Genomic DNA, 27,325 nt, shown 5'->3' with positions numbered 1-27,325 from the left:
TCTCCTCAGACCTTGCAAACATTTCAGAATTTCGACTTCTTCGAGCGATTTCCTAGCTGGTCAAACAAGGAAACTGTTTACAATTAAAACTAGAAAGGGAAAATTCAGATTATTAAATAATTAATATATTAATAATATAGTAGTTTTGTTTAAGATTTTAATAGAAATCGAAAGTAAGTTTAAAACATAGATATTTTTATATGAGTATAGCTTATTAGTTATTTAAATACAAGGTTTCTTGATACAAAATACAAAGTACAAAAGTAATTATAATATTTATAATTTCTTTGTTAATAGTCATGTGATTAAATTACCTCAGATAAAATTGAAATCTAAAATTACTTTGAAGTTTTTCATAACATAGTTTCGATATCTACAGTTTCATTTTAAATATGTTTAAGTAGAAAAAGTCCACCAATTATTTGCTTTATTTTATATTATAAACTCTCACATATTTATGATTAAAATTATATTCTTTAATGTTTAAAATTAATTTTATTATAATTATAAGTTTATGATTTATAGAATGGCTTATGATATTTAATATTTCGCCATTTATTACTATTTAAGTTATCCTTTGGACCATATTCGAAGTATGTATGTTAATACTATTGTGTTAATCGAGTTCTTTTAAAAATCTGTCAACTATTGTTTAACGTGTACACTGGGAGAAAGAGTAATCTACGATTGCTTGTTTCTTTCTCTGCGTTGTTTAGCTCTCGTTTATTGGTAGCTGCCATCTGTGGCGAGTTTCTGTGGTAAAGTTAACATATGTACATACTTACAAACCTACATTTTCTACATTTATATGCGGGACATATGGCGGCTTTATGTCAGTTCCCCCTTCTCTAACTTGAGTGCGGACATTTTGTTGTGGTCCTTTCTAGGAATTGTGTGCGAAAAGTTCTTTCTTGTAAATGTCACAAATAAATCATTGAGATAAGTGGCAGTGCCGAATGTTGCACCACTCGTTGTAGTTGTTGTTGTTGTTGCTGTTGGGGCATTTATGGCAGCAGTAATGGCCGTAAGGTAGTTAAGTAAAGTTGCACATTTAAATTGTTAGTTTAATGGGATTTGGATGTGTTTTCAATTGCAACTTCCGAGTGCAGTTGATGCAAAACAGATTCAAAATGAGCCTGATAATGCGATTAGGCGATGCCACCGAATGATAACCGGCAATAATAGTCCAGCTTCAGACAAGAAAAAAAGAAAATAAAAAAATAAGCAACTCTTAATTATAGCATAATGCAATACACAAACACACGCCTGTATTGTAGGGCCAACAATGAAACAGACAGAGTCGGCACTATGCACTGTATATTGTTTGGCTGTGTGTGTGTGTGTGTGCGTGTGAGAACACGCCCCGTTCATTTTGAGCGCAAAGCTACTGAGCAGGCAATTCGCATTAGTTAGAGCGAGACGCACAGTACGCTTCCATAATTGGCAGTTGCAGACGAACTTTCCAGTTGCGCAGAACAATGGAATCGAAACACTGCGAGTGCTCGCTCTCTCTCTCTCTCGCTCTCTCAGTGTGGGCAGCGTGACGATCGCGTTGCCAGGACGACTGGAAAGCGCACACAAACAAGCTGAGCGTGAGCGGGGCGCTGTTCGTGTGTTCGTGTGTGTGCCAATTGCCATTTCGTTTCAAGCAGGACTGGTTTTTTCCAATTTCGTTTTCAGTTCTTGTTGGATTCTCAAAGCGTCTACGTGGCCGCGCAGAGAGTCGTGTCTCTCAGTTTAGTCAGTCAGCCAGCCACTCAGTCAGTCAGGCCGTCGTCTCTCGCGCCAACAACATATTTTCGGCAACAACTGGCAACACACACACACAACGGTCAACGGCCACCGCCGTCGGCGCTTCTCAGTTGCCATCGTTTGTTGTTGCTGCTGCCTCCGCTCTGTCGCTCTGCCCATATTTACGTAGGGCTCTTGCACGTCTCCCCCTCGCACAGCCCCCCCTCATACAATAGTTTGTGTTTCATTTCAAGCGTCGCCGTGCCGCGCAGCGTTTCAGATTTGACTTTGGCCCGCTTCGCGCAATTCATATCAATTCATTCGTTTCTGCTATTCGCGTGCAGTCGCTGCTCTCTAACGGTGCTTTGCCGTCGTCAACGCTAACGCTAACGTCAACGGCAGCGTCAACGCAAACGCCAACGCCAACGCCAACGCCTGGCGCCTCGTTCGGTCTTCACACAAAGATCGCAGTGTTAGTGCTCAAAAAAGGTGCGTGCCCAACGCAAGTGAAAACAAAGTGTGCAAAAATCAAAAATCAAAACCAAACAAAAAAAAAAAGAGAATGCAAGAAAAACGCAAAACCAAATTCAAATTGCGTTTGCTCCTGTCACGCGATACCCTACAATCGAGCATGGCACAGTTCTTTATGCGCTACACGCAAAGCATTCAACAACAACAACATCAGCAGCAGCAGTAAAGCTTAAGAGACAAGTGCAAGTGCAGCACATAGTTGAAGAACTCAAAACTCAATGCTTTCAATTGCCGGCGGTCATTCACTTTACTTTGCAGAAATGTCACTTTGACAGCTGCTCGCGTTGCTGCCAACGCCTCTGCTAACGTTGTTGCTGCTGCTGCTGTTGCTGTTGCTGCTGCCGCCTCCGCATGTAGCTCGAATGATTTGCGTGCCGTTCTTGCGTTTAGCCTGCTGATTTGTTGCATGCGTCGTTGGCGTCGTCAACGAGCGTCAACACCAGCAACGCTTAACTAAACCAACAACAACAATAACAACAACAATCACACTAAACCGATGCGTGCAAGTGAAAAGCAAAAGTGTTAAAAAACAACAAATAACAACAACAAAAACAACAACAACAACCAGAAAAAACGAAACTGCAAATCGAACTACAAAAATTTGTTTTGAATTTGTGGCGAATTTGTCATTCATTAAATTTGATTTCCCCTTGATGCGTGGCATACTCTAGTATCGTGATAATTACCATATCGTGATTACCTATAATATCACAATATGTGCTGTCAATTGAGTTACTTACGCCAAGTCAATTAGCATTAATTGAGCAATGAATAAAATTGTATGCAGACATTGTCAAATAGTATTTGAAAACATTTAACAAAATTTATTTATTTTATAATGAAATTAACTAAAGTACTCTTCAAGCACTAAGTAATCCTTCTACTTTGCTTACAATTTATTTCTTAACAATAATGGAATGTTGTTTAAATAATATTTGTGTACTTCTTAACTTAACTTCACTCAGTATAAAATAAAAGTGGCTTATAAAGTTTGTTTAGAAATCAACATTTCTATATCCTTAAAGCACTTTTATAAATTTCAAGGTGCTAGTTTTGGATAATACGAATTCTCCCGTTGAATAAATCTATATAATAAGTTCAGGCAACAGATTGTTAAATCATTTTATAATTTTAATATTTTTTTGACTTACTATGGTATATCCCAAAAGGTCGCTTAAAATGAACACACAATAATTCAATGTTAATAGTGTGAGAATCGAATATTGCTAAAAATTTAAAATAAATCCTTTATAAAGTTTCTTTTTATTCATTGAAACATATCAAAACTAATAAAATCCATTTTTTTATACAGATTATTTTTTGATAGATTATTTTTGCATCACTTAAATAAAATATCACGTATCAAAAATGTACGCTCAATAGTCCTAAAAAAAATTTTTTGTTCGTAATGTGAACAACACGTTTAATTAAAAATCTTTAATAAGCTTAAATTCAATCGTTCGTAAATTTTTGTTTAATGTTTTTCTTTTCGAAGGAAAGTTATTTTCTCTGTTATAATATTTTTACATTGCTCAAATAAAGTAAATTAAAAGTCTTTGACAGCACGTTTAGCAGCATGAACAAAAATAAAATTTCAATAAATATATTAAACAACAACTCAAATACATATAAATAAACAATCGCAACAAATAACTGATTTAATAATTTAAAAAACAAATCTCGCAGTTAAATAAAGTTATAATTCTCTTATTTTCAATTAGCTTTATAATCAAAAGTGCCCAGCGAGATTGAAAAAAGTGCAATAAACAAACAGATAAGCAAAATCATAAAACAGTTGAATAAAATAAATGAGATAAGAAGAAGAAGGTGAAGCAAAAATGTGAGGCGTGATGATAATTCAAAAAGGAAAAAGACGTGTGGCTAAAACGAAATCAACAGCTGCAGCTGCTGAGATCCTGCAACAGCAGGACTCATAATAAATACAAAAGCAATTACAAATCAAACGAGCAAGCAAAAAAGCAAAGAAAAAAGAACGTTGCAACAAGAGGCGCTAAATCTGAAGTACGCCTTCAACACGAGGCTCAACAACAACAACAACAACTACAAAACAAAAAAAGAGAACAGAACAGAACAGAACAGAAGAAAAAATCATTCACAACGGCGACCATAACGAACTCCGCCCTTGCAATGAGCCAACTGGGCACCGTCTACGCCACAAAGCGAAGGCGACGCAATGGCAAAAGGTGAGTTGCGAATGACGCCGCAGGGGAGCTTGGTGTGGCTGCGGCAGTGGCTGTGGCAAGTGTGGGTTGCACTATTATTACGCGCATTACTGAATGATTTCAATCAATGAACACAATAATCTCTGTTATGACCATCAATCTGCGGCTTGTTGGCCGCCGTCAATCGTTTTATAATCCGAGCCCTCCGAGCTGATAAATGATGGCACAAAACATCGTTCGCGTTTTAGCTACTGGTCTTCATCGGTTCAATGAATCAATCAATCGATTGATTGTTATTAATTTACATGCTTTGCTGTGTCACGCTGCGTATACGCAATGCCACCCAAAGTGTTGTCGAAACTGAAATTGAAATTGAAACTGCACTTGAATGGGAAAATTATGTAGCATATAGTAGTAATATTATTATTATGCATGCTGTCGGCAGACTTGCGTGAAATTACAGTTGTGGGGGTGGCCCTGTTTTTTCTTTTTTTTTATTATTATTTCTTTTTTTTTCTTTTCTTTTCTGTTGTCTTTTTTTGAGGGAGATACACGCACTCTTGACTCCACACTTCGGCGCTCTATTGCAGCCTTATCGCAGTGCAAAGATCAAGAATCGCCGCTGCTATTCGCGCTGCCTAAAAGTGCATATAATTTCTGATAATTTTGTGTACTTAACTTTGCCGCAAAATACTCGTACTTGCAACCAAGCGAGAGGGAGAAAGAGCGAGGGCAACACATGTGAACTACACGCGACGCGGCGTAAATATGCAAAAACATAAAAAAAACAGAGCAACTTTGCAGGAAAGATGGGGAAAATGTAGTGAAAAATAAAAAAAGAAACAGAAGCACAACAAAAACTTTAAACTTAAAACTGTTGCTGGCTGTGTGCAGTAGCTGCTCATACCAAGACACGCCCCCAACTGAGCACTGTAATTGCGCCCCAACCTGATCAGCAGCGGGAGAGCAACAGCAACAGCAACAGCGCCGCGTCCAAGCCAGGTCCAAAGATAGCGACAAAGTTATTAATTTCTTGCCCAATACCCTAAGCACAAAGTCGCTGAGAGCGGTTCTTATATTTTCTTAACTAATTTTGTACATTTTTTAAAGTAATACTCTTAATATGCATAGCAAACTTATTGCCAAAGTGACATCTTCAAATGTATCTTATTTTGATTTACAATTTCTAATTTTGAAAGGCTTCTGAGCATTTGATTAGGATTAGATAAAACTTTAGTAAAGTAAATCTTTTCCAATATCTATAATTTTAGATTGATGCATGATATATACATAAATTGGAATACTTAACAAACCTTCGATTAGTATTTATATAAAGATACTTTCTCTGCTAGAATATTTATAATAATAAAGTAAAGTGAAGTAAATTGAAAAGTGTTGACAGGGCGTTTAGCAGCATAAACATTATTATTGAAGAAATAACTTTATAGAAGGAAAATAAAATTATTCAAAAAATAAATTTCTAGAAAGAAAATCATTTCAGAATATAGGAATATTTGATGTTAAACAAGACTTTTAAATATTTCCTGTCATTTTAGTTTCAATAGATATATTATATTAAAATTCGTCATTTATAGTACACAGTGTTTAGAAACAGCAGATTTTTCAAATGAATGAATACTTAAGGAAAAATAATAGAGATTAAAACGATTCCCATTTATTTAATGGGAATTATTCATATCATTAATAACAAAAAATTAATAGACTTACTCACATCATAATATATAAATTAATTATTGAAATTATTACTCAAAAAAAAAAAAAATAATAGAAATAGTCAAATGATTACTTGAGAAAAAATAATGTTGATCAAATCTATTACCATTTCTTTATTTCTAAATTTTATTTCATAAGCTTGATCTCCACTAATTTGAATGACAGTTCCATTATTATCCTAGGGTATTTCATATTCGCCAATGTAACTCTCAACGTTGCTTTGCCTTTGTTTTTGTATTATATTATTATTTTTTTTTGCGGCGCACTCATCGACAGGCAGCGCGCATAATTTGCAGCGGTTCGCGGCTTAAAAAACAATTACTTCTCGCCAAAATGCTTTGCCCTGCTGCCTCTTGGTCTCCTTTGCCGCTGGTCCTTCTTCTGCTGGACATGTTGTGCTGCTACCCTTCACTCCCTCCTGTGTATCCGGCTCGCTCGACTGACGCAAAATTGTCACCTTGCCATGCACACCTGCAATTAACTGACAGCGCCCCTCCATCCGCAATCGCTTTTAACCTCCATCCTCCATCCAGATAGTAAGAGTACTCGGCTCGTAATTCTCCTAGAATTTTCTGTTTCAATGAAACGATCAAAATGTGTTGTGCTATTTTAATTGAGCACCCTGCATTCGCTTGCAGCTGTTTTCCTCAACTGAAATTCGAGTGCATTGCCAATATTAAGTATACGCTGCATTGGTCACACTAAACATTTTTATGCTTTGAAATTACAGTGTTACAAGTGTTAGTTAATGCTACTAACTGAAGTTTGCGTGCATCTATTTTTATTAGAACTTATAATTTCAATTAAAGCGCATTATCTGAGACCATAAAACAAGCAATAACAAATAATTTGAGGGGCTGCACTTGGAGTGTAAATAAGAGGAGATTTATACTTTTCGGCAGCTTAAATGTAATTAAACATAATTCAAACTGCAGCTAGATATTTATGAGACACAATACTCGCATCCTTAAGGTATTTTTAATTAATAAAAATATTATTAATTTACTTCAACAAATATTAGAGAGATAAAGTAAAAGAGTAGCAAGCAAATTGTTAGGAATATTTAAATGCTATATGAATGAAATGAGTGTTGTTACTAGCTTAATTGTGCATATATGTTAATAAATAAATCAATCTAAACCAATCTCTATTACATCAACTTGATTTATTGTATTTCATTTTCAAATAGAATAAATAAATAAAAAAACAGAGAGGTTTGAACTAAGCTGTCTATTGTGATCGCTGTGTAACTTTGTTTATTTCTTTTGCTTTGGAAAAGATCTGATCTTAGCCTTAACCCAGTCAACCACCGTGGCTGCCACACTGCAACACTGGACATGCACTGCTGCCCCGTTTGCCTGCTGCACTTTGAGTTTGGTTTTTGTATTTTGTCAGTGCAATTATCCACAAGTAGTTAAAGTAGCCTTTTACCACCCAAACTAATTCCCGGATTCCCCTAACAATTTGCCATTTGCCACAACTAGAGGCAGAAGCGGAGGCAAAGGCAGAGGCAACTTCAGGTCGAACTCCATTTGCAGCTGCATCGACTGTTGGTTGGTTCCACTTGTTGGTTGTTATGGATATATGAGTCCTGCTTTTGCTTTATTGATTATCAGCTTGTTTTTCGCTGTTTGTTGCTGCTACATGTTGTATGTGCTTGTTATTGATTGCAGCAAGTGGTGCAGCCAATAGACCTTGTTCCCGCTCCGCTTTTCCCCGATCCAAAAGCCAATTCAGCGACTTCAGCCTTGTTGCTATTAGAAATTGTAATTAGCCAAGTTGTTGTTGTTGTTGTTGTTGATGGGGGATTCAAAAGGGCTTTAAAGTTCAAGCGCTCATATTTTATATGCCTTGATTGAGTTGCAAAACTTGCGAAAACTTCAAGGAACTTCGTATAGCTGCATAACTTTTATGCAAACTGCACGAATAAATTATAAAGTGGTTAAGCTTTGAGGCATTGCACAACTTACTTACATAGGAATTGATCCCAAGTCAAATTTTTCACTGGGAAAGTTAAAAGTGCACTAATATCAGCTTTTACATTTATTTCTTCAGTTTTATAGTGTAGTATTGAATATAACGAATACTTAGAAATCTAGTTCATCGTTGGTACCCGCTGAGATCGATGTGTTCATAACCAAAAATAAGAAAAATTTTCTCTTTTAAAACTGCTATTTCGGTTAATTTAATATTAATTAATTAAACAATTTACTTATTGTCGAAACAGACAGATTGTTGATTAAGAAGAAGAGGAAAAAATCATGTTTCTTATTGATTACTTAAGTAAATTTATAATATCTATAATATCTATTTAACTTCCTTGCTCTAATAGACTCTTTATATCCGTATTTAAGCGCTTTATGACTTTGGCAACCATAATGATGTGTTGTAAAATTTATGATAATTCAAAATATTCAAGAATTATCTATATCTGAGCAGTACAAATATAATCTTCTTCTCATTCCTTCAATAAATAGTTAAATTAAAAATAAGGTGATTTCTGGCTTCACTTCACTTATAGGAATTTTTTTCTATAAGTATTTCTCAATCAACTTTTTGGCAACTTTGTAAACAATGGTGATATTTGTTATTATAAAATTAATGATAACGAAATCACTTTTTTAAATTCAGACATCCTTCTGTATGTTACAAACTCTGTATTCATTATCTCCAAAGTGTAATGTAACCTGTATTTAAGAAGTATCAATATAAAATTTCTCCCCATTTAGGAATATTTTCTTTTTAAGCTGATTCGAAAATACCTTTAGGAATTAAATCACTCCTTCGCAGAATATATTATTCAAGCACTTAAAGACTTTGCGATCTAATGTATGATATAATCGATGGTAATTAAATATATCATATTCAGACATTCATTCATCATTCATGATACATACACAGTATCCTACATGCATCTTTCTTCCCCTTTTTAGAATATTTCTACTTAACTTCCCACTTCTATTACTGTTTCGCTGACTTAGTTTACCTTCCGAAATTGTTTCTCTCAAGCGCAGCATTTATCAATCAAACGTTTTAGGACTCTGGGAACCACAAAGTCCCGCTGTGACATATGTTTTCTCGGCTGCGTCTCGCGGAGCTCATTGAAAAGGAAACCAACATCAACATCGCAAATGGATGGAATGAGTGGCGTCAGGCAGTCAGTCCGTCAGTCAGTTATTCAGCGAGTTGAGAGGGTCAAGCGTACCAGCTGACCATATGCCAATGCCAATGACCATACCCATAGAGCACCACACCATAAATTTTGAGCAGTGAGACAACGCAGCGAGACACACCGAAAAACAAAGTTCATTTCAAGTTGTTGTCGGCGAATTGACCAAAGGACCAATAAAGGGGGCCAACATAATAGACAACAGTTGGCCAATGGTTTGGTTTTTGGTGGTGCTGATGTTGCTGCTGCCGTCAGGCTACAACTTCTGGTATTGCTCTTGCTGCTGCTGCTGCTGCTGCTGCTGGTGGTGGTTGAGTTCCTCCTGCCCCTTTCTGCCTCTCCTTTTCCTTCACATTCTCCTCCTCCTGCTGCTGCTGCTCATTAGTTGCGCCTGCGCTGCTGCTGTTGCTGCTGCCTCTGTTGTCTCTTAAGAGTTCACGTGGGGTTAAAAGTATATCAGACGAGTTATCGCTTGGTCTGTTGGTTAATTACAGTTCAAGGGGCGTGAGAGAGCGGGTGTGATACCAGTCATAGATAGCCCAAAAATATCGCTATAATGCACTTCATTAAGCTACTACACAACAGTCATATGCCACTCGACTATCATATTTTAAGTGCGCGACTAATATCAAATGCTGTAGATATCAGATGGGGAAAAAGTTTTACTTATAAAAACGTGTTAATACTATTATATAATGCCCGAGTCCCAGGATCTCAAATTATATTGTTATAGTTAGCGTTAAAAATAATATATATGATAGCTGTTATCTTAAACATACCAACACTTTTTCAAATTTTTCGGATAACAAAGTTTGGCTTAAAAACGGACAAATATATTTTTCCAATAACATTAAGGAATGACTAATTATAGATAAAAAATATCCGCAACACATATTCAATAAAACCATATTCTTAAAATATACAGAAAATATACCTCGAAATACTAAAATATACCAAAGCTTATATATGTATATTGAAGATGCCTCCTTCTGCCTGATATTTCCTCCAGGCACAAATTTATAATACAATTCTACCCTCTAGGAGGGGCTTATAAAAGAGGGGATATAAAAGAAAATATAAATAAATAAATGTTTGAGTCTTTAAGTCGACATTAATTTATTTCTAGTGTGTGTGTTTTATATGGGTAATTCCATGACAGAATTTGTTCCGTGCGAGACTCATTACATTGAAAATAACATAAACTGAAACAATTTTAAAAATAAGAAAAGTTTATTTTTATAGCTCTAGATAAGTACTTTAATTAGAGCTAAGAATGGTTTTGGAATTTTCTTTCTGTTTTGTTGTGATAATTGCAAAAATTAAGCAATTCGTACGCACAACCAAAAATGAACGAATTTATATATTTTATCGTAAAACAGAACAGGTTTCTAAAATCAATCTTAGCTTTAAATATTGTGCTTATCTAAAGCTTTAAGAATAACATTCACTTATTTTTAAAATTGTATCAGTTTATGTTATTTTCACTGCACTGTAAAAAGTCTCGCACGGGACAAATTTCGCCATGGAATTACCCATATGTTTTTATACTTCTTTATACCATGCTGGTATACATTTTTAGCTTACATCTAAATTAATATAATATATTTTTTTCTTTCAAATATTCCCTAAACAATGTCCCAGCCTTAAAAATTATTTTCTTTTATTCATGAGTTTCTTTTCTTATAATTTTAATATAATTTAGCTGCACTCTTTATTGAAGTAAATTGCTTTCTTAGATATCTTTGTCTTATCATTTTCGCCATCAACATAATTTTACTATTGTTAATTTTAATATTATTCTGTCAAACATACTCAATAATGTAATTTTTCACAACTATTTTCATAAATTTGATTCGCTTTAATCCACTTCAATTTAAATATTTACTCGCTCTTCACTTTATTAGCGTAAATTTGGTTTATCAGTGCAATCTCAATGTTTGATTAATATAATTTGAATACTAAATTCCACACGTTAATTGCCCCATGATTGTAGTTTATTGGCTAACAGTTGCAAACTTCGACAATTATTGAGGTTATTATAAAAGCGTAAAAGCGCCATTTATCGGCTCAACATGCAGTCAATTTTCTCCAAGTGTATCGGGCTTTGATTAACTGTTTTCCAGTGGTTAAACATTGTCTCGATTTACCTTTCCCTTCCCCTCCCACAATCGCACATCAGCTTACCATCTCCCCGTTAGTTAGCTTCGTCTATGTGGCGATTATCTGCTCTAGCTTTAGCTTGTATCTGTCTGTATTTGTATCTGTATGTGCGTCTATGTGTGTGTGTGTAATTAACACCATTGCGTAATGCAGCGTATCGAAGCCTAAATAGTGCTGCTCCATATGCCCAGCTTGGGGCGCACAGGGGGGGCGTGGCAGCCATTAAAAAGCAGCCAACACTGCCAATCGACACAGTCAGTACTCTCTCCTCCTCCCACTCCCACTCTCTATGTCTTTCTCTTTCTTCTGCTGTACTGAATGCATTTTCAACCATTTGTGAAACTTTGTTGCCATTGCTGTCAGCCCCATCCTCAGCCTTGTCGGAAGGTGCTAAACCGCTGTTGGCATTACATTTTAAGTAAACGCTCTTAATGTCAACTTTGGCAGCAGCTGATTGCATTGCGGCATCTGGCCCAAAAGGCCTAAATGCATTTCGAATGTCAGTGAACTCTCTTTAGAGTCTAAAACACACACATACATACACACAACCACCATTTGGCAGGCCAATCCTCAATCCTTAGTCAGCACTGTTAATCCATAAGCCACCTCGAACAAAAAATTGACCACCTGCCGGACTCTTGGCTTGGAACGCGCCTAGTTCACTTTGTTGCTGTTGCTGTTGTTGGCTGTTGGCGGCCAAAAGCAAAACAAAAGAATTTTGAATTAACCAAAAGCGTTTCCATAAAAATCCACCCCAGGATCAGGACTCAACTCAACTCAACTCGTTTTATACTCTCTGCGGTGTGTGCGCTGAACTGAAGCGCGCCTGCTAATGAAACTGAATGAAAGCGGGGGGGCAAGGCGACGGGGAAACTGGCGGTATGGTGTGCAGGGAGCAGGGCGTGTTGTTTAAGAGTCCTGGCCAAGCCAAGCACAGCACAGTCCTCGACGGGCAGGTGATACTTTTCATTGGCATACGTTATCCTTTTTTTGGCCCCTTTCGCAGAGCATTGTGCTAAATTAAAAACAAGCCAAAGAATGCTTAAGATGAGAGTGCTCGACCATGAGATACTCTGCTAATAGTTATGTGATATAGCAAAGATAAAAATTTCTAAAGGAAATTAATTAGCTGTGTTCTAAATTTGGAATTGGTTCAGAATTACAATGTTTCATAGCGAATCACATAATTAACATAGAATATTTTGAACTTGATGTTCATTTTTACATCAAAAATTTTCTTTGTTGTTATTTTTCCAGCTATCTAGCTTATAACATATACATTACATATAAGTAAGAAAATAATAACTATTTATCTAAAATTAACTTCAAAGAGATGTGGTTTTTTCAAGTTCACGTGTTTTAAATGCAATTCTTTTCGCATAATAATTTTTTTTATTTGAAGTATGTGTTGTATATTGTGTAGGAATTAAGCGATAACAACATTAATAACTTTACCTGTGAATATGTTTCTTTCCGGATTTATTATACAACTGAAACCACATTTTGAAGAACTAATTTAAGACAAGGAATCGCACTCAACCATTTAATCTAATTATCTAACAATCCGTACTTAATTTATTAAGAGAGTTTGTTATTCTAATAAATTAAATATTATTATTAAATCTTAGAAGACTAAATTTTATAGAGCTTAAAGTGCTAGTCACGGAATCTTCTAAATAAGCATACTTGAAGGAAATATACCCAAAGATTTACAGGGTATCTGCAGCAACTGTCGCAGCTGAGAGTGAAAAATTCATTTGATTATGTTGTTTTTTTTTGGTGTGTCGAAATCAAAAATAATTTTTATAATTATGCCATGAATAAATGATAAATTCAGGAATTGTGAATGATGAATGCCCGGTAGCTGACTGGGTAGATAGCTCATCATTAGCAGTCGAGACACACACACACACATACATATATATAGTATCGCTGTGGACGCCCCCCGAAATGAAGCAGTAGTGGAGGAGGAAGTGGAAGAGGCAGAGAAAGAGAAGTAGAAGGAGGAAGCAGCAGTAGTGGGAATAAAGGCCGCGCCCACGCGCTGCTCAAATAGGGTGGAACCCCAGCTAAAGAGCAACCTCTTCCAGCCTAGCAGAGCTCCTCTTTTAGCGGCTGCTTAAACCCCGCTACCTACGCCTCTCTTCGTCCCTCTCCGCTACTGTGCTCCTTCACAGCTGTCAAAAGGTTTTCAAAGTTGCTTTGCCAAGCGCTTTGATGTCGCCCCGACTCTCTAGCTACCTCTGTGTGTGTAAAGTGTGTGTGTGTGTCTGTGTGTGTGTGTGTGTCAGTAGATACATTTTTCCAAGCGCACATATAAAAAAAAAACATTTCGCTGGGTTCGCTCAAAGATTCCGCTGCGCGAATCGCAAAAATGTTTAATCGATAAAATAAATGAGTTGCCTTTGCGCTGTTGTTGTTGTTGTTACTCTTGTTGTTATTGCTGTTGTTGTCACAGTTCTTGTTGCTGTTGTTGTTATTGTTGTTGTTACTTTTGTCGTTACTGGCATAGTTGACGTTATTCTTGTGCAGAACTTTTGCCGCCTCACAGATGTCGGCGCTCTGCCTTTGGAACAATCATAAAACTACACACAACATCGACTCACACACACAAACACACACACACATTAAAATATCCATAGACACAACAGTATCTAATATAACTGTATATTTATGTACTGTATACTGCCTGAATGTGTGTGCGTATAAAAAAATTCTTAAATGCCTTTGCTGAGATCATAAACAACTCATATAAACAGAGGTATTCCCGACAGTTCCATCAATCTTTAATGCGAGAAAAATAAAGTGGAGAATTGACTAACAGAAATAATATTGGACTATAAAAAAATATAAATTAGAGTACAAACATTTACTGAAAATTGTCTCAATATATACTCTGCTTAACTTAAGCAACTTATTCTTTTAGTTTCTCATGCGAACTCTAAAATAATAAAAAAAGTACTATAAAATAAGTTGAATAATTATCTTCAATACAATTTTTAAAATTCTGAAACTTAATAGTATAGGTATTATGAAATATAAATGTAATAGTATAGAAACACATTAATCTTCTATCTCTATATCTGCATATGGATTATTAAAATATTTATTGTGTATTATAGAACATTGGGTAATTATCTGCATCATACTTTTTATTTAATTAAAATAACTTCTCCTTTAAATTTTTCATGTGGACATCTAAAGTTTTAACTTGAGTTGAAATGTTAAAGAATATAGAATAGAATATAGTTCCAAAACAAACAACGTCTATGTCAACGACCTGAAATAATTGTGTGTAATCTCTTGACTGATTCTTTTAATAACCCACTGTAAATGAGGTCGACGAGGAGTTATTATAAAATAGTTGAATCTTTGTGGATTGTAACTCAAATAAATACGATATTACAATTCGTGAGAGCAACGCAAGTATAGTAGGGACTGAAAGGGATGTGGCTCCTATTAAGATAGTTGAAATAAAATGATTGAGGGAAAAAAAAAGTTAACGGATTATGATAACCTTTTAAAAATAGAGAAATCGTCTTCATGGCTGGAAATTCTAAAAATAAATTTAGTAATTAGAATTCTAAGTCCTAAAGAAATTTAAATAACATGAGAAATGAAGATTTTAAAAGTTTCTTTTCTTATCAATTGAAATAATTAGAATATTTAAACGACTCGCCATTTCTCGTAAATTTTCTCAGGATATATATCGGATAAAGTTTGCGCTTATTGGGTATTTAGCATATTTTGACAGTTGTCATTGTCCGATTGGAATTCTCGCATAGTTTAAACAGCAGATAGCTCATCTCTGCGCTTATCTCTTTAAAGTGAGCCGCCTTTGAGCTGCCCTAAAACATTTATCACTTCATTAAGCGGCTCAGTTGGCTGGGCTGCTCGGTTCTCATTGGGTCTGAGACCATGTTCGGGTGTCACTTGAATGTTTCGCTGTTCTTTTTTTGGTGTCTCTCTTTAAATTGTTTTGCACAATTAATATGCAAATGAAGGCATCTTAATGTGGCATTCGAGTAGAAGTCGAATCGATTCGAAATATGCAAATAATGCGTTAACAACTTAATTCCCTTGCCGTAGCTGTTGCCTCATCTCATTGAGTAGGTTTCGAGTAGATTCCAATGGGGATCGTTGTTTTGGTTAGCTGGACGATTAGCTCGGGTCCTGAACCTGCTACCAGCTGAGTCTCAATGGATGGAGGCTCCCCTCTCTTTCTCTTCCCCTCTCCTCAGTTCCTTCTTCTACTCCTGCGTTTATCTTTGGGTTCAGCCTCGCGATCGTTTTGTAGTCGCCTGCGTCTGGTCAGGCTACTGCGATTCTCAGTTGTGTGTGTTTTTTTGCTTTGTTTATTTTGTTTTCGGGTTGACAAAATTAATGAGTTGATGCTGCGCTCTGTGGCAAAGACTGGCCAAAGATATTGGGGCACCACAGACGCTGCTTGCAACGGTTGCTCGTTAAATTTAACAGCTCAGCGTCCAGCTTTTCTCACCCGGCTCAAACGGCAAATTTATGCGTGAATTTGGCGCAGATCCATTAAGTGGTCCATAGATTAAGCCCAGCTCCAGCTTCAGTTTCAACCTCTTGTTGTTGCAGCATTTTAAGTGCTGCACAAGTTGCTGCTGCTGTTGCTGCTGCTGTTGCTGCTGATGTTGTTGTTGCTGTTGCTGTTGCAACGGTAGCAATTTCATTTTCATGTTTCTCCTCTCGCTGACAGCTTCTTTAAATGGCGCTTAACTTTTGTTTTGACATTTCGATGCTGTTGACATTTTTTTTGTATTTTTGTTGGCCTCGCCTCGCCTTTGTATCTTTTTTTTTCTGTTTTATTATTGTTCTTGTTGTGCATGCAAATTCAATTAATTGTGACATTCAGTGAAATACCAAGCTGACAAACTGCGGAATGTTGGTGAGGGAGTAGACGGAAGATTTCATTTGTCATCGCGAAAAAAACGAATTAAATATCTGATGATTGATTCATTCTCAAAGCATTTCATGTTACGGAAACTTAAAATACTTACGAGTAAAATTATTTTAAAATTTATATTAAGTTTTGGTTGTTTATAATCATGTGTAAACTTATAAAGAGATAAAGAGATGTCTATTTTATTTATCAGTATTGATTAAATAGTAACTTAAACTTATATATACTATACAAAATAAACAGATCGCTATAATAAAACAAGAAATTATGAAGTAAAGTTTTCAGAGAAAATGTAATAGATGCTGCTACTTTAATTTAAGAAAATTCTATAGCTCAAAAGATAAATAGTTAAAACATGTTCATTATATGGCAAAAGCAGAGAATAAAAAAAAAAATAAAGCTATAGTCGAGCGTGCTTGACTGTGATTCATTTTAAATATAAACAAAAACGTGAGATATTTTTCAAAAATATAGCAAATTAATATTCTGCAACAAATTTAAAAATATACCAATGGTTATGTTTGGTATAATGATATAGTACAACGTTCAAAATATACCATAGAGTGCAATATATACCACATTGTCAGATAAAGCAACTAACTAAAGAGACGTTTTTTGCAGTACAAAAGAAACATCTAAAATTTTTATCTGATTGTAATCAATTTTTCAGAAATAATGTAGAATATTGTCATTATTATATGCCAGCTTCAAAAATACTATGTTTATTTGACAAACTTGATTTGGGTGCAAACCAAATAAGTGCTGTCGATAATGCTCTAGCTCTAGCTCTTATAGTCTCGAACATGGCTAGATCGTCTAGGCTATTGACGCTGATCAAGCATATACATATATACTTTATGGGATCGGTTGTTTCATACATTTACTTCCGGTACAAAGTTATAATACCCTTCTTCCCTATGGGTAGCGGATATACAAAATATTGTTGAAAAGTTAGTATTTGTATCTGTAGTTTTTTTTTTTGGTAATTTTTCTTGTGAAGATTTTGATACAAAGATGTATATTATATTGTGTGTTTTCATCTAAATCTAATAATAACTAAAAAAAAAAATTGACATTTTTAATTTTAATTTTTAATAAAGTTTTACTTTACCTTCTGCACATTATAGGTAAATAAGTATGCTCATAAGTTGTATACCATTTATAACTCTTCAGAATTGTTGTATATCAAATACATGAAAATTAATATCACGATGTGAAGAGATGTTGTTAAACTCAGAAGTAGATTTCTGTTGATTGTTTTCATTTCAAAAACGGATCATTAAAATTACTTTGTACTAAAACAAATTCTTGGAATTCAATTTAATATTCGAATCATATGATAATTAAAATTATCACGATAAGAAGAGGCAAAATGAATTGTTGCATCAGCGCAAACTGAAAGTTGCATTGCCCTTTGGCAAGGCTGTAATGAGTATGAGCAACATGCACTTGAAAAATAGAAACAATAACAAGAGCAATAGCAATAGCAACAAAAGTAACAGCAACAGCAACAAAAACAACAGCGGCGGCAGCAACATGCAAAAAATTAAATTAGCTTCGCAAAAATTGTGCCAGTAAAAGTGACCCGACTTTGTGGTTGTTGTTGTAGTTGTAGTTGTTGCTTGCGGTTGTTGTTTTTGTTGTTGTAATTGTTGCGTTTGCCGCCTACGCCGTTCTACGTTGTTGTTGTTGGTGTCGTAGTGATTGTTTCTGTTGTTTTTTTCGGACATGAGACACGCCACTTTGCGTTTTTAGCTGCCAGACGGCGACGACGACGTCGACGTCGGCAGAAGCGACAAAAGCCGTTGCCTGCTGCAGTTTGTGGCACGCAGCTTAACGGGGCACGCATACGCAACACTGAGGCCGCAGAGCGAGCGAGAGAGATGCCTGCCAATAGGAAAGAGAGCGCAATAGGTCTATGAATGAATTCGCTAGTTGTGTGTGTGTGTGTGTGTGTTTGAAGTGTGCCGAGATTTTTGGCGCCAAATTGAGCATGCAAAACAAAGATCAACGACAGGACAGCACAGCACAGCCACAAGGCAACGTTTCGTATGCGTAATGTGTGTGGCATGCAACTATAAATGAAACGAGTTGAGCTCACGTGCCATACACCCTCTCCTCTCTCTTTCCCACGCTTCTCTCTAGGTGTCTCGTTGTTGCCTCTAAAGGATTGCGTGTCATTTGTTTATAAACACTTGAAGAGCAACTGCCGGCTAACCCAAAGCCCCAGTGCTGTCGACCCTTGACACCCATGCAACATGCCACATACCGCATGCCGCATGCAACAGCAGCAGCAACAGCAACAGCAGCAGCAACAGCAACAGCAACAGCTGATGAAATGCATCAGCAGGTGCATCCTAACTAGGCATTGTCCAACATTTTAGAATCCAAATACAATTTTGAATTAGACTTATGCAAAGCAGAAGAAGAGCGGGGGCATGCAGCGTGGGCGTTGCAACATTGTCGAAATCGAAATCCCAAATGGTAGCCCTTCGGGGCAATTTCATGGGGCATGGAGCGGCGACAGCGGCAATGCCGCATTGTAATTTCTTTAAAAGCAATTCATTTCATAATGGTCCCTAGGAAGCAGCAGCAGCAACAGCAGCAGCGGCGAAAAAGAAAAGAAAAATGAAAATGTGCTGGGGAAAATGAAAGAAAAAGAAAAGCAGCGAAACGAAAATGGCAAAAATAATGCAAGCGAAATGGGAAAATGGAATGAAATGAGGCGAAGCTAAATAAAAATGGGCTGCGCCTTGGCTCGAGAGCAAGAAGGACAAAGTCGGAGGAGGGCAAGGGAAAGGGAAAGGTAGAGAGAAGTTGACTGAAAGTTTCGCAAGAAATGTGGTCAACACACACACACACACACTCGCAGACACATAGACGTATACTGAGCTATGCAGTTATCCTTTGTTCGCAAGGATTCTACGCCATTTTAAGCCAAGACTTTTTTATGGTCTGCCCCCCATCCAAAAAGAAAAAGAAAAATAAAAAAGTTCAACCCAAACAAAGGCTTTGTTTTCTACTTCTTCTATTCATTTCGTTCATTTCTTTTCTCTTTTCTTTTTTGTGCTGTTTTGGGAAAGTTGTTTATGGAATTCATTTTATTACGTTCCACGTTCCCCGCTCCCTCTCTCCTTTTGTCTGCATTCAGCTCATTCTTAGCTCTTAGCCAGTTATATTGTTGTTTCAGAGCATTTGCAGTCCCGTTGTCTGCTGCTTCATATAGATAATAAGAAAATTATACATTTTATTCAACGGCAACGGCAACGGCAACGCCAACGTTGCAGGCAAACACCGCAATGCCCTCAATTTTTGAAGCAGCTCCTTAATTTGCTGCTAAGTTATTTAGTATTGTGTTTTTTGCTTGTGCCTAATTTGCAGCCTTGACTTCAAATTGACTCCATTCAAATTGCATTCCAATGCGTCTAACGGTTTTATCATCATTATCATCCTACATATCTATAGAGTGCGCTATAATCACCCACTCCTTTTGCCAATTGTCGTTTATCCTTCCTTCGTTTCGTCTTCTTTTCGCCGCAGACACTAATAATTTTCTAAAACACAACGCGTTTTTATTATTTCTTGTTTCTTCTTTTGCGACCTGCCCACATCGTAATTGGCTTAAAAGTTTTCGGGGAGAGCGAGAGTTTAATTAAATAAATTAACGTTTATTTGCCATGCGGATTTGTCGAGAGTTTTTTTGCTCGCATTCCGGCGCCAACTTCATATGAATCATCCAACTGTAAAAACTGTTATCTTTGGCGACAGTTTTGCATTCCGGGTAGTCGACACTTTAGAGCACTCTGGGACTTGCAATTAATTCGGTTCACATTTTGCAATTTTAAGGTGCATTTAAATGCAAATGCATCAACATTATCAGCATTGAATTTGCAGTGCGATACTCTTGTTCAAAGTATGATGATTTCTATAACAGAGATGAAGAACAGTTTAGAAAGAAATAATACAGAAACTTTCCACAGAAAGTAAAGGCATAAAGTCTGAGCTTAGCGTGAGAAATTCTCATTGAGAAAGTTCTGTATGATAAAATAAAACCGTATAATACGAATAATAATAATAATGTAATAATGTCTAACGCTGTTATAAAATAATATAAAATACGAGTATAATAAAAAACGAATAATATTAATAATATAATTATAAATTAATCTATCACTATTTTAAAATAATGAAAATCCATATAAGATATTTATTTGGCATCAATTCAAGAAATATGGTTTAAGGTCTGCTTATTGAGGTTTGCCTACAAACAATAAGCATAAAGTCAGGTTTCATTAGAAGAGTAATTATAGGGTTCTTATGTTATCTGCTTTGACTGATAGTCTGCTGTATCTTGAATGTAGTACTATATCGGTATACCACATATGGCCGTCGCGTCGGTATATTTTAGTATTTTTGCGGTATATTAATTAGGTAATACCGCACTGTTTTGCTGTTATTCAAAATGGTTGGCTGGTTTCTCACACTTACTTTCTTATTTGTTTGAACATCATTAGCAAATAAATAAGATAAACTTGAGTATATTATATATTATACCATTTAATCCTATAAAATCTAGCAGAAATCAGACTAGTGTTGCCTTAAATTGTTGTAGAATAACTTAAAGTTTTGTTTAATTAATATTGTTGATGTTTTTTGTGCTATATATTTTATGATACTCTATAAATACTTATATTGGAGTCTAATTTGACTTCTTTTCAAGCTGTTATAATTCTTTAAAATGTTTTGTTTGAAAGATTTGAAGTATTTGTTATACTTATTGTGAAAGCCTTAGTCATTCTCATTCATTTCATTGAAATAAGGAATTGTATTCGGTATTACAATAAAATTAAATATATAAATTTTAAAGTACTATATAAATGTCTATAAGAGCATCAAGACTTTGTTGTGATGAAGTAAGCGCTGATCTCTTCGTTTTTTTGTGGTAAAGAATTAAACTTTGGCGACAGTTTTGCATTCCCGGGCACTTGGAGCACACACCTCGATTGTTGCCCTGGGCGTCGGGCGGGAAGTCGCAGCTGGGATTAGACGAGAGTCCGTTCAGAATGCTGAGGCACATGTCGCTCAACTGGTAACGTGCTGACATCGAACGGACATGCCAGTGACAATTACGAGGAAAGCAGCTCAAAAAATGTGCCAAACTGTGGCAGCAGCAGCAGCAGGAAAAAAATGTCGGGGCAATTAACTTAAATACGTTTCAACTTTATTTTCCCGTGCAAACGCGACAATGTCCTGTGTTCGTCCTGCGACACTTCACAGTGTACTTAGCCCCGACTAAATGTACAGCTACTCAGCTTAAATGTGTATTTGTGTGCAGCCAAGCAAAAAGTTTTGAAAAAAAAGCTACTCAAACAGCAGCGAAAAAACAATGAAAATGTTCAATGTACTTACGATAATAATAAAAAAAAAACAACAACTAAACAACATACACAAAAAACAACGACAAATATTTTTAAAGAGCGTCAGCAGCAGAGAGGAAGGGGAGGGAGACAGGGAGGGGGTTTGGCCCTGAAAGGGGTCGTTCATAAATTACATCGGTAATTATATTTAATAACGGCAATTAACTTTGTAATAATGTCAATGAAAATGATGAGACAAAATATGATTAAAAGCAAAACACAAAAGCTGAAAAAGAAACAAGGCAAACAGACAGACTTTTGATTTGCAGCTATGTTATGTTAATCCTCAATCTGCTCGACTTTAGACGCTTAAGGCAGAGATAATGCTGAATTACTGCTCGCACCTTGGGAGAGAAGCCAGGAAGTCAAAGAGAAGCGGGGCAAAAAGAAGCAGACGATATCATAAACTCGACTCGAACACTTTTTGCATTTATGAGTTTTATTGGCAAACAGCGAGAAGGAGCAGCAGGAACTTGGTCAACGTGTTTCTGTCCCTCTCTCTCTCTCTCTCTATATATATATATGTATATATCATATCACATACTGCATTTAGATTTTACAATGGGGTTTTTGCTGCTTTACCCTTTAATCCGACATTTATGACATTTAATTGGACATACAGATTGCGGTTCTAATTTGCAGCTTAGTTTTGCTTTTTTTATATGATTTGATTCGCGGAAATTGAGAAACACTCCGATTTCCTCTTCGGGCTAACTTCGGTTTGATGTTGTAATTAACAGATCAAGTGGCCGTGTTCAATCGACCACCAAGCAACCACATATCAAGGGAGGGTTTGCCTTGACTAGCGGGTAACTGATAAGTGCAATTAATAATCTTTGACCTTTTTCCTTTGTTCTCAAGTTCAAATTGTGGCGTCAGCTGTTGTTCTCTCTCTCTCTCTCACTCCGACTCTGACTTTTCATTTAATGTATGAAAATTAGTTATTTGCTCATTTCACTCTTGTTTCCTTCTGTTCTGTTTTGTTTCTTGCAGCCTGAAGCCGCCGCCCAAGGATGGCGTCACTAAGAGCAATCCATCAAAACGGCATCGGGAGCGGTTGAATGCCGAATTGGATCTGCTTGCCTCGCTGCTGCCCTTCGAGCAGAATATACTAAGCAAACTGGATCGACTGAGCATACTAAGGCTGTCCGTTAGTTATTTAAGAACCAAAAGTTATTTTCAAGGTGAGTTCCGTATCACAATTATGAATATCCCACTTCCTTTCTTTTTTATTTTTCTGTGCTATGTTTCTGGGTGGTTGGAAAGCAGGGAAAACTTAAAAGAAGGTGAAAGCTACCCCCCAAACTGCGCCCACGCCCCTCTGGCTCTACCTATGTATATCCCATTCCCATTCCCATTCCCTTTCTCATTCCCTTTCCCATCCCATATGGTCGGCCTCTCAGGAGCGGCTGAGCGCTGAGCCATCGATGTCGACATCGGCTTCGCACATTTGCCATACGGCGCGTTACATTCCCCGAGCCTATTAAATCGATTATGCTGCCATTGCCATTGCCGGAGAGAGTTTTCGCTGGCTGCCACACGGTGGCAGACCCTAAACATGACTCATAAATGATTCAAAACTAATTTCATCGCCGCAACGGGGAGTCCTGCGCCTCCTCCGTGTGTCTGTAGTCTGTAGACTCCAGTCCCAGTTCCACTTCCACTTCCATTTCCAGTTCCCAGTTCAGGGGATATACCCGCTATATAATATAGTATATAACATATACAAACACACGCACGTGGCGAAATTAGTGCTGTTGACGGATTAAAGTTGGACTAGTAAAACAAAAGGAAGAAATACGCATTTCATTTTGTCTTCGTCTCGTTTTGCTACAATCAACTTTCCCAATGGGGTATATTAACTACGTAAGGCAATTGGTTCAACTTGCAGCAGAACAAAATTGTGTACAAGGAACAACTATATCATTATAATAATCACTGAAAGAGTCTGTATTTAGATTTGACGTAATAAACTTTACTTTACTTACTTAGTTGCTTATATGATTATAATAATCTCTGAAATAGACTGTATTTATAAATGACTTAATAAACTTTTATTTGTAATTAAATCATCGGAATAGTACAAGACTTACAATTTGATAAGAGATTAATTTCTAAAAATGAAATTGTTAGATGTTATAGAGGGAATCGAGCAGGAGAATTTTGTTTGAATAATATGTTTTTAATTCTATTGATTAGGTCCATTATTATACAAAAATATAAATAGAGCAAATTTTAAAGTATTTTACGTTTTATCATTAATATAATAGATGTAAATAGGATGTATTTACATATAATGAAGTAAACTTTAATTTGTAGTTAAAACATAGAAATATTTCCAGACTTACAAATGATTCGACTCCATAAATCATTATAATAATCACTAAAAAAGAGTGTATTTGGATTTGGTGTAATAAAATTTAATTTGAAATTAAATATTGTATATCGTAGAAAACTTTCAGACTTACCATAGATTTATATTTTTCTAAATGAGACGCCTAAATGGGGAAAGCGCGTAAAAGATTTTTGATGAAGTAATTTGTGATTATTTCTATTGATTAGTTGGCATATATTATATAAATTAAATTATATTTATTTTATTTATACGTTACATACATTTATACATTATTTGTACCATTAATTGAGTAAAGTTTTTCTATTGGAATGAAACTTTCATAAGTGTATTTGCTTTGTAGAAATTCTCTTATGTTCCTTCTGATTTTAATTTCTACTTTTTTCCCCATTTTTTGTTTTTGTTGCTGGCTCACCTGGTGAATGTATTAAAGGTGAGTCGTGAGTCGCGTAGAGGAAATGGGGAAAAATGTTGAAACATTTTTGGTGGCAGGTAAATCGAATCAGACGCCTGAGGAAACCTACAAAAACATTTTTAGGGATGTTCTGTTTTTTTTGTTTGTGCTATTTTTACTCGGCATTTATATATAAGTTTTCTTTTTTTTCTTTTGTCTAATTTAAATTAATTAAAACGCAGTGGGCAAATGCAATAAAAGGAGAACGAACTCAACATTTGATGGCTTTATTATCGAAGAAGGCTGCCAGAGCGACTTTCAGTATTTGGTTCATTGGCATTTCGCTTTGTTTAACGACATAAATTTAATTGCTTCGGTGGAGAGGAAACTCACAACGTTAATTAAGTTTAAGTTCAAAAATTGAAGCAAAAGCGAGCGGGAGAGCAACTAAGCGACCTGCTTGGCCCATCCTTTTGTTACAGCTACTGAGTCACACGTGTTCTCTGTGTGTGTGTGGCAGGATTCATCATGGACTGCATGAAAAGGACTCGAGTAAATATTTTGACAATTAGCGGTCAATGGCAAAGCTGGGGCGTTAATTGCAATGGCAAACTGTTGACCAGCTCCCAAAACCTTTTCCTTTTTTTTGTTGCTTTGTTGACGCCACGTGCCGCAGTCGTTGTTGCATTTTGTGGCAAAGTCAATACCAGCAAACGCATCCAAGGTTTCCTATCGACTTCAACAAATCCCTAACGAAGCCGCCACGCGCTGCGTTTCCTTTGCGCATTTCGCTGCGTTTCTCTGTTTGTCCTTCCCAAAGGAACAACAACAATAACAGCAACAACAACAATGACGACGGGTTAATGGACCAGAACCGTTGCGCCGTGTGCTCACTATCCACAATCCACTCGCTGTACTCTTTTAGTGTCCTTTCTATCACACATAGTCGAGTCCTGTCTAATGCTTTTGTTCGAAGGGGGGTTGACAAAACGTTACCCCCTCCTCTCCCCTTCGAACTTCGGGCACAGGTCAAAGTTTGTTTACGTTTTGGCTTTATTTGTTTGTCTAGATGTTTTTCGGATATTATCAGGATCATTTAATTTACAATTAGTGAGTGTTCAGAGTGTGTCTATATGTATAGGGCATTTGTGGAACGTGTGCCGCCTTTCCCTTCGCTTGTGGGATTTTCAACTTGAGCACTCAATGCGATTAGTTGACAGGCTGTCCAGGATATCTGAAAAGCCAATCCACACAGAAGCAATTCTCATAAATAGCTCAGATATAAAGGAAACTATTACACAAAAGTATAAAAGTATTTTAGAGGCAATCGAAGGATTTAATGGATAAATTGATTTCATTAAATTATTAAGACTTTGGAAATGGAGAGAAAACAAACATACATTTAGCACGTTGAATTCTAAATGGATTAATTTTAAAGCTAATTTTAATTTACCCAAATTATGTCAGTTTCCAAATTGAGTTGATACATTCTTTTCTTTCCTATGATGAGACATTCGCAACGGATCAAAAATATCCTTATACACACTTATGAAAAAATATTATTCTTACTGATTAATTGAGTTAATCCGAAATTTATTTTATATTAACCCAAATAAATAGTTTACAACAAACAACAAAAATATGGAATACATTTTATCAAAAATGAATTCGATGTAAAATAACTTTCATACTATAGAATTTAAAAAATAATTTTCATTTTTAAAAGTGTTAAAAAAAACCTTCGGTATTCTAATCATAGTTTCTTCTTGAAAAAGCATGATTTCAGTGGCTATATGATACATGAAATAAAATAGAGAAAACATATTATAGATTACTATAATTTATATTTATTCAATATTTAATTCTCATATTATTTTCATATAGTGAGCTTAATGAAGTTCATGAAAATTCATAGGTAGATTTATTCTTATTGCTTGCAAGCTGTGAGAAGTGGCAATCAATGAACTTAAAATTAATTGCTGGGCTGCTGCGTGGATAAAGAGATTGCAATTCCACCCACCAAAGAAGGCAATGGACAACAAGGAAAGCACCGAGTATATAAAGCTCTGTTATGTTCTGTTGAGTTTAGTTCTTTTCGGCTGTGTTCTCTGGCCATGTACAAGTATTTACCGGTGTACATAACATATATGAAATGGGCCACAGGGGGTTGCTTCACAGCACAGCACAGAGCAGAGCAGAGAACAGCACAGACAAGAGCAGCAAGGACGATAAGGGACAAGGGCTATCCTCCGGCATCTACTCGTACTCGCATAGGGGCAGTTGTTGACCCTGACTTGCGCAAAAGCGAAACGAAAAGGCGAAAAAGTTCTCTATACCAACAAAAACCAAAAAAAAAATAACACAAGAGAAGAAAAAATAAAAGCAAAGTTCGTTTTCATTTTCGCCAGGCTATTTGGAAAAGGTGGATTCTATGTGTACATACACCAAATACAACACATAATGTGCACCACCCACAACCAGAAGCAGAAACACACCAACAACCATAACTCACACCACCCACAACCACTCGAATATTTTAGCATTTCTCTTATTCGCTCTCATACTTGGGTTTGGTTTTTCGGCTTCCTTCTTTTTTTTGCTTTTGCTGTTTTTGTTGCAAAAACTAAATAATTAAAGCGCGCCACTAATGGCCCATTGTCTTTGGGCCCTTCTCGCTCTTGCCCTCTTTCACTCGAAGAAGAAACCAACTCCCTCTATCGCTGTTA

The 27,325-nt window shown here is 36.2% G+C and overlaps 1 protein-coding gene across 1 annotated transcript in view; it reads left to right on the top strand.

Moving 5' to 3' along the window:
• Nucleotides 1–4,318: 4,318 nt before the first annotated feature.
• LOC132786514 (circadian locomoter output cycles protein kaput) overlaps nucleotides 4,319–27,325 on the top strand; it is a 42,041-nt gene continuing 19,034 nt past the window's right edge. The window contains 2 exon segments of the mRNA XM_060793059.1: nucleotides 4,319–4,466; nucleotides 22,846–23,036. Of these exon segments, the coding sequence (XP_060649042.1) occupies nucleotides 4,411–4,466; nucleotides 22,846–23,036 (247 nt within the window). The 5' untranslated portion in view covers nucleotides 4,319–4,410.

Source organism: Drosophila nasuta, chromosome 2R (assembly GCF_023558535.2).
Source record: "Drosophila nasuta strain 15112-1781.00 chromosome 2R, ASM2355853v1, whole genome shotgun sequence".
In the NCBI taxonomy this organism is placed as follows: domain Eukaryota; kingdom Metazoa; phylum Arthropoda; class Insecta; order Diptera; family Drosophilidae; genus Drosophila; species Drosophila nasuta.
Note: the sequence above shows the minus strand (reverse complement) of the source record. Positions and strands in the feature narration are given on the sequence as shown.